The sequence below is a fragment of the Chrysochloris asiatica genome, unplaced genomic scaffold (genome assembly GCF_000296735.1).
Source record: "Chrysochloris asiatica unplaced genomic scaffold, ChrAsi1.0 scaffold00033, whole genome shotgun sequence".
NCBI classification, from domain to species: Eukaryota; Metazoa; Chordata; class Mammalia; order Afrosoricida; family Chrysochloridae; genus Chrysochloris; species Chrysochloris asiatica.
The window spans coordinates 14,108,169-14,116,945 of NW_006408551.1; the positions used below are offsets into that span (position 1 = coordinate 14,108,169).

General features: G+C 40.4%; 1 protein-coding gene across 1 annotated transcript in view; it reads left to right on the forward strand.

Annotated features, from left to right (window-relative positions):
• Positions 1-3,458: 3,458 nt before the first annotated feature.
• TBK1 (TANK-binding kinase 1) overlaps positions 3,459-8,777 on the forward strand; it is a 92,626-nt gene continuing 87,307 nt past the window's right edge. Inside the window, exon 1 of the mRNA XM_006859518.1 lies at positions 3,459-3,545. Coding sequence (XP_006859580.1) covers positions 3,459-3,545 — 87 coding nt within the window. The remainder of the gene's footprint in view (positions 3,546-8,777) is intronic.

The following is an 8,777-nucleotide window of genomic DNA, read 5'->3' on the forward strand; positions in this document are numbered from 1 at the left end:
CCCTCTAGGGCCATTCTACTCTGTCCTCTAGGGCTGCTATGAATCAGAATAGGCTCAACAGCAGTGAGGGAGTTTTTTAACACCAAAGATTGGTGAACTTTAGATCCCTGGCTACTTATATATTCTTAACTCTGAGTCCCGGTGTGGCTCTGTGGGTTAATGCACAGTCAGACTGCAAAGTCAGTTTGAACCACATGGTCAGCAGCTCAAGCTCACCAGCTGCTCCTTGGAAACCCTATACAAGCTTGCTGTGGGTTGGAACTAACTCGATGGCACTTAGCAATAACAACCCTACTTAGGAGGAGTTCTGGTGTGGTACGATAAGATAAGTGCTGGACTGCAAGGTTGGATTGAACTGCTAGGTTGGTGGTTCAAACTCACCAGCTTCCTTGGAAACCCTGTATGGGTTTCCTGTGAGTCAGAACCTGTTCGATGGCACTTAACAACAACAACAGCAATCCTACTCAGGGAGTGCTGGTGGCTCCATAGGATAAGCACTGGGCTGGGAATCATAACATTGGCAATTGGAGCCCACCAGCCACTCTGCAGGAGAAAGATGAGGCTTCTGCTCCTGAAAAGACTTATAGCCTCAGAAACTCTGTACAAAGTCCCTTTGAATCAGAACCAACTTGGCAGCATTTAACAGCAACAACAGTCCTCCCTATTGGATCTCTTCCAATCATTGCCCCCACACGTCTATCAGTTTGTCGTACTATGGTGGCTTGTGTGTTGCTGAAAGCTATGCCACTGGTATTTTAAATACCAATGAGTTTCAGTGGAATTTCCAGACTAAGAACAGCCTAGGAATAAGGAATATGCATGCATAGGGTCATAGCGGCCCTTTCAGTTAGCAGTCCAACGCTTAAATTGGTACAACACCAAGGCTCCTTAAATCTTTAGAATACTAAGACTGGAAGAGATCCATATTTGTGCCCATTCCAAAGAAAGATGACCCACGAGAATGCAGAAGCTTTCAAGCAGCATCATTAATATCACATGCAAATAAAATTTTGCTTAAGATGAATCAACAGTACATCAACAGGGAACTGCCAGAAATTCCAGCTGGATTCAAAAGAGGATATGGAAGGAGGGGAACCATTACTGGGTGTCTGAGGAATAGCTGGTAGGTTTGAACTGCTGTCCTTGTGGTTCGCAGTGCTGATCTACAGCATCACACCAGGAGAAAGATATTTACTTGTGCTTTATTGAATGCAAAGCATTTGATTGTGTGGATCATAACAAACTATAAATGGCAATGTGAAGATTAGAAATTTTAGAACACTTAGTTGTGCTCATGAGAAACCAAGAGGCAGTCATTCTAAAAGAATAAGGGGATACTGAATGGTTTAAAATCAGGAAAGGTGTATGTCAGGGTTGTATCATTTTACCATATTTAATCTGTATGCTGAGCAAGTAATTCAAGAAACTGGTCTATATGATTAAATAATCCAAGAAGTGGCATCAGGATTGGAAGAAGACTCCTTAACAACCTGTGATAATACACATGATATAACCTTACTCAGAGGACTTGAAGATCAAAGACTGCATGAACCCTTCTATATGGATTACACCATGACGTAAAACAAAAAAAAAAACCCTCACAACTGGATCAATAAAGAACATCATGATAAAAGGAGAAAAGGTTGAAATTGTCAAGGACTTCATTTGACTTGGATTCACAAGCAGTGTTCACAGAAGTAGTAGTCAAGAACTCAAAGAACAGATTGCTCTGGGGAATCTGCTGCAGAAGGCCTCTTTATGTCACTTTGAGGATGAAGATGTTGCTGTCAAGTGCTGTGAAGTCAGTTCCGACTCATAGCGACCTTGTATTGGGTTTCTGAGACTTTCAATCTTCTCAGGAGCAGAAAGCCTCGTCTTTCTCCTGAGGAGTGGCTGGACGATAAATCTAGATGGAGCCATGGTATTTTCCATTGTCTTGTTTGCACATGAAAGCTGGACAATCAGTTAGGAAAACCAGAAAATAATTAATGCATTTGAAGTATGATTTTGGCTAACAGTATCGAAAGTGCCAGGGACCTCCAGAAGAACAAACATATCTGTTTGAAGAAGTACCATCAGAATGCTTGTTAGAAGCGATGATGGCAAGACTTCATCTCACAAACTTTGGTCATGTTATCAAGAGGCACCAGTCCCTGGAAAAGGACATCATGTTTGGTAAAGTAGAGGATTTATACAAAAAAAGAGGAAGATCTTCCCAACAAGATGCATTGACACAGTGGCTAAAACAAAGGACTTAAACGTAGCAATTGTGCATATTGTTACTATGAATCAGCGCTCACTCGACAGCACCTAACAACAACCCTAATAGGAATATTACCCACTGCTGTGCCATCAATTCTAACTCATAATGACCCTATACAGGATTTAAGGAACTAAATCTTTACCGGAGCAGACAGAGTTATCTTTCCCCACAGAAGCAATTGATGGGTTTGAACTACCAATCTTGCAGTTAACAGCTCAAAACCTAAACCATAGGACCACTGGAAATATTCAGAGTCATCAGTTCATCACTGGACACCTAATCCAGCATACTCTTTTAGTCCTAATTTACTATAACATGATAGTAAGATCTATGCTTCAATTTGGCATTACAGCAGGATCAAGATGCTTCTAGGACCACCTTGGTATTTATGTTTTATTAGCAAACCTTAGACCTTTTGTTCCAACTTGGAGCTCAAATATGAGATTTTCAATATTTAAGGGCAAGGCTAAGACCAATGTTTATTTTTTAAAACTTGGTAATGCACGCTTGATAAGCATTTCTATACTTTGTTGTTGTTAAGTGCCATTGAGTCAGTTCCCATCCATAGCGACCCAATAGAGGGTATCCGAGATGTGGCTGGTGAGGTTGGAAAAAAAATCTGTAAATTATTTTCTGAAGAGTTAATAACCTTTCAGGACTAGTCAGTTTTTAACACTTTCATATTGATAGTCAGGTTCTGTACAAGTGAAAGTTTAGATTCTGGAAGTGTTTTATTATGTAGCAGCAACAGTTGTAAGTAATATTACCCTGCCATAGGAAAAAGCAAAGTAACTGTTCTATATTTCTGCTATAGTTTGCCCTATTATTTTTCTTTATTTTAAATACTTTACAATATAACTCCTAATTGATTAATCTTTCAAAACATTTGAAGGAAAGAAATGGTCAATATCACTCTCCTTGAGAAGAACAAAATTAGAAGGAACTGAGTGTTTTCTTTCAGTCTGGTGATAAGTGAACTAAATAGAATGCAAACTATTACCAGTTAATTCTTTATTCTAGGATTTCTAGAAACTTAGTTTTTTTGCATAGGATTGTTTGTACACTTTAGCTGAGTATTAAATAATATGTGATTAACATACGTAACATTTATTTCTTAAAAGTATTTTTCCTTAAGATATGAGCAAACCTGTTCTTTTCTCTTGGTGTGGCAGGAGGATCGCCTACCCGCGCAGAGATGCAGAGCACTTCTAATCATCTGTGGCTTTTATCTGATATTTTAGGCCAAGGAGCTACTGCAAATGTCTTTCGTGGAAGACAGAAGGTTGGTACAGAGCAAAACCTTGAGGGGTTTTAGCATTCTACATGCATTCTTCTGAGAAGTATATAGAGTGTGCTAAAAAGTGGGACGTGGTGATTTTGATTATTTTGTCAAATAGGAATGAAATTAAAATATTTTTTTCCTATAAAATAAAAAAGAGAATACCTGGTTTTGTGGTTGCTCAAATGTAGCATGTGTCAGAGGCAGTGAGAGAGGATATCCATCGCATCCCACCACCACCAGCCGCCTGATGGCGGACAAGATTGTATGGGGGAGTAGAAAACAGGAGGTTGGTTGAAAGTGACTAGGAAAGATTAGTGTTGTGTTGTGACTTTGGACTTCTTGCCCAACCCAGATGTCACTAACAGAAGTTCAGTGTGATAATTGAGAGCAATATAGTGGGAGAGGCAAAATCACTAATGATTTTGATCTGCTGTAATGGGTACATAAGGAGCTCTGGTAGTGTAGTGGTTACGAATCGGGCTGTGAAACTCATGGTCAGCAGTTCAAAACTACCAGTTATTCTGCGGGAGAAAGATGAGGCTTTCGTTCCTGTAAAGATTTACAGCCTTGGAAACCCTGTACAGGGTCGCTATGAGTCGGAACCAACTCCACAGCACATAACAACAACGGGCACATGCCCCCCTAAAACAGCATCCTGCAGGATGATTGAAATACAAAAAATATATATATATCAATATGGAGATCAGCTAAACAGCTATATCCTGGTTTGAGGTCATAAAAACCTAGTAATGAAAGTGGAAATAGAAAAAAAGGATTAATCCCAGGACATGTCAAGAATCAAATGGATTCTCTGTCAGATTGGATTTTGGAGGATGAAATTAAAGGTAATTGAAATAATTTTAAATAAATGAATGATAATGAACGTTTCTGCCCAAGGGAGGAAGTTGGGAAAATCATGGAATTAAAAATACTTTTATAATGAACAAATGTTGTTGTTGTTAAGTGCCATCAAGTTGGTTCAGACCCATAACAACCCTGTATAGGGTTTCTGAGGACCAGTTGGTGAGCTTGAACCGCCGACCTTGCGGTTCAAACTGACTTTGCAGTCCAGCTCACTAACCCACAGCGCCACACCAAGAGTCCATAATGCAACTAAGTATGCACTCATCTGTCAGCACTTACAATTAGGTAAGAGTCATGTTGTGGTGCTGTCGAAGAAGCACTGGACTTCTAACTGCAAGGTCATTTGTTCAAACCCACCAGTCATTTCTCGGAAACCCTGTATAGGGTTGCTGTAAGTTAGACTGACTCCATGGCACTTAACAATAGCATGACGTTCGGAGCCTTTTATTCTTATTTTCAAGAACGGTTCTAAACATTTAGTAGGAGTTCCGTCATATTTTCCTTTACCCTTGAGACGACTGGTCAGTTTCCTCAGTGATAATAAAATATGTATTCATGGGAAGGGTTGTTTCCTCTGGGGAGATAATGTGACTATAAACAACCTCTCTGGCTCACGGAGAATGAATCAGAAGTGCCACGGGGACAGCTCCTTGATCCAGTTAGCTGCCAGCAGCCTTGGCTATTAGTGCCATAGATGCTGTTCTTGTTTTGTGTACTGTGCCAAGAAGAGAAAAACAGGTGGTGGTACAGAATATGACATTAAGGACAAGTCTCATAATGTCTTCCCTGTGACCAAACTAATTTAGCAAATTTAAATAAATACCTGGTGTATGTCAAGCATTGTGGTGTGCCCAGTGAATACAATTAATGTCCAGGAGCCCTGGTATAGTGCTGTAGGATAAACACTGGACCACACGGTAAGCAGTTCAAACCTACCAGCTGCTCCTTAGAAATCTTGTAAAGGGTTGCTATAAATCAGAACTGGATCAACGATACTTAACAAGTTCTAGCCTGCAAAAAGTTTTGGGTTTAGTAGCAAGGTAGCATTAAAAGTGACGTGATTTGGAAATTGATGGACTGACAAGTAGTCAGTAAGGATATAAGTTTAAGTGCCTGACACTGGTAGGTACTTAATGTATGTATTCTGATCCTCTTTTCTTTCTTAGATGTCCTCACTGTAGGCACTGTACCTGAGACATACTAGACACTCTGGAAATACTTGTTGAAAGTAGGAAAAAAATGAATGAACAAGGACAAATTAAACCACCCTAAAATAACCTTGTGATTAGCTACCCAATATGTAACCCACTATGCTTCTAGGACTCCTAAAACAACCTGAAATTCTTAAAAGGCAAACAGAGGTGTACTTTATCCAGTATAGTATGAAAGTGTATAAGGATTTGAGAGACATAAATAAACATTGACTCACAAGATTGCTGAGACCACTTTAATATTTGGTTCCTAATAGTATGTGTTTTAAGAAACCAGACTTTTCTTCAGTGACATCAATTTCAAGGTCTTATGATTGTACTTCAAATTTTACTGGTTCCTCTTAATAACTGTTTAAGGATTTTTTTTTACCATATTAGTTAAGCTCTTTTGTGCTATTGCTTTGAGTGACCAGGTCACTAAGTTTACTATTTGTTACTCAGAGTATATCATTTATGTGGCACCCTAGGATAAGCACTGGACCTCAAGTTTGGTTTGAACAACAAGGTAAGCGGTACAAACTCACCAGCCACTTCTCAGAAACCCTATATAGGATAGCTATGAGTCAGAACTGACTCGACAGCACTTAACAACAACAACAACAACATCTCTCGTTAATTTGCCTTTAGCTGCTAATTTGTATAGGTGGTTGTATACATGTGTGATAACCATGATGAAGTTATAGGACAGGAAGTTGTAGGAAGAATGAATTAATCTGCATGTATATATACATAACTGGTGGTGATTGTGGTATGCTATGGAGTCGGTTCCGACTCATAGCGACCCTGTGTAGGGTTTCCTAGGCTATAAATCTTTATGGGAACAGAAAATCTCATCTTTCTCCTGCAGAACAGCTAGTGGATTTGAACTTCTGATCTTGTAGTTAGCAGCCCAATTCATAACTCACTATATCACTTTCTTGTTGTTAACTGTCATCGAGTGGGTTCCAACCCATAGTGACCCTGTATTGGGTTTCCAAGGAGTGGCTGGAAAGTTTGAACCTCCAACCTTGCAGTTTTAACTGACCTTGGCAGGCGGTAGAGTTTTTATCATACAACACTATACCAGGACTCCACTACACCACTTGTTGTTGCTGTTAGGTGTCATATAATTGGTACAGTCTCATAGCGATCCTATGTACAACAGAACAAAACACTGCCCGGCTGTGGGCCAACCTCACATTTGTTGCCACATTTGAGCCCATTAGTGCTGCCACTTTGCCAATCCATCTCACTGGGTTTTTTTCTGACCTCTTTTTCTCTGACCTTCCATCTTACCAAACATGATATCCTTCTCCAGCGACTGTTCCCTCCTGACAACGTGTCTGAATTATGAGAGACGATGTTTGGCCATGCTGCCCTCCAAGGAGCACTCTGGTTGCACTTCTTCCAACACAGATCTGTTGGTTCTTTTGGCAGCCCATGGCACTTTTAATACTCTCCTCCAATACACTACACCACTAGGGTTCCTGACGTGCAGTAAGGAGCTCCATCAGCAACAACACAGAATACTGGACCAAGCAGGCTCAGGGGATGGTGCTAGGACTCTGAACCACGTATAAGGGAATATTTAGTAGCTTGGAAGGTTTATAGCTAGAGAAATTTGTAGCAGAATCAAGAAATCCATTGCTTTCTAAGTCAAGATGCTCAGCTGCTCCTGGAGCCCCCATTTTGGGAGAGACCAAGCAGGGGAAGGATCAGAACAGAAACGAACGCCTGACAGAACCGCGGAGATGCAGGTGTGGACATTCTTTTTTTGGTATCTGTTGATCACACACTGTCTGCACACCTCCATTCTGGTGACTAGAGGGGATGGATACCTGAGCAAATGCACACCCCATCCCCACCCCATTGATAGTTCTACTACGCATGCACACAGATCTTCTCGAAATTTAAAGTGACCGTTTCCACTTAAAACCAAACGGCCACCACTCATCTGTCAGTTTGTCATACTGTGGTGGCTTGTGAGTTGCTCTGATTCTGAAAGCTGTGCCACTGGTATTTTAAATACCAGCAGGGTCACCCATGGTGGACAGGTTTCAGATGAGCCTCCAGATGAAGACAGACTAGGAAGAAAGAATGACGAACTACTTCTGAATATTTAGTCACTGAAAACCTTATGAATAACAGAGAAACACTGTCAGATATAGTACCAGAAAATGAGCCCCTCAGGTTGGAAGGCACTCAAAATGCAACTGGGAAAGAGCTGCCTCCTCAAAGTAGAGTTGACCGTGATAATGCGAATGGAGTAAAGCCCGTGAGAAAAAAGCCCGTGGGACCTTCATTTGCTGATGGGGCACAACTCAAAATGAAGAGAAACAGCTGTAAACATCCACTGAAAATCAGAACATGAAATGTACGAAGTATGAATCTGGGAAAATGGGAAGTTGTCAAAAATGAAATGGAACGCATAAACATAGATATCTTAGGCATTAGTGAGCTGAAATGGACTGGTATTGGCCATTTTGAATCTGACAACCACATGATCTACTATGCTGGGAATGACAAATTGAAGAGGAATGGTATTGCATTCATCATCAAAAAGAACATATCCAGACCAGTCATGAGATACAATGCTGTCTGTGATAGGATAATATCCATGCGCCTACAGGGAAGCCCAGTTAATACCACTATTATTCAGGTTTATGCACCAACCACTAAAGCCAGTGAGGATGAAATAGAAGAATCCTACCAACTTCTTCAATCTGAAATTGACCAAACATGCAATCAAGATGCATTGATCATTACTGGTGATTGGAATGCAAAGGTTGGGAGCAAAGAGGAAAGATCAGTACTTGGAAGATATGGTCTTGGTGATAGAAATGATGTTGGAGAACGCATGATAGAATTCTGCAAAACCAATGATTTGTTCATTTCAAATACCTTCTTTAGACAGCATAAGAAATGACTGTACACATGGACCTCACTAGATGGAATACATAGAAATCAAATTGACTACATCTGTAGAAAGAGAAGATGGAAAAGCTCCATATCATCAGTGAAAACAAGGCCAGGGACAGATTGTGGAACAGACCACCAATTATTCATATGCAAATTCAGACTGAAGCTGAAGAAAATGAAAACAAGTCCACGAGAGCCAAAATATGACCTTGACTATATCCCACCTGAATTTAGAGATCATCTGAAGAACAGATTTGAT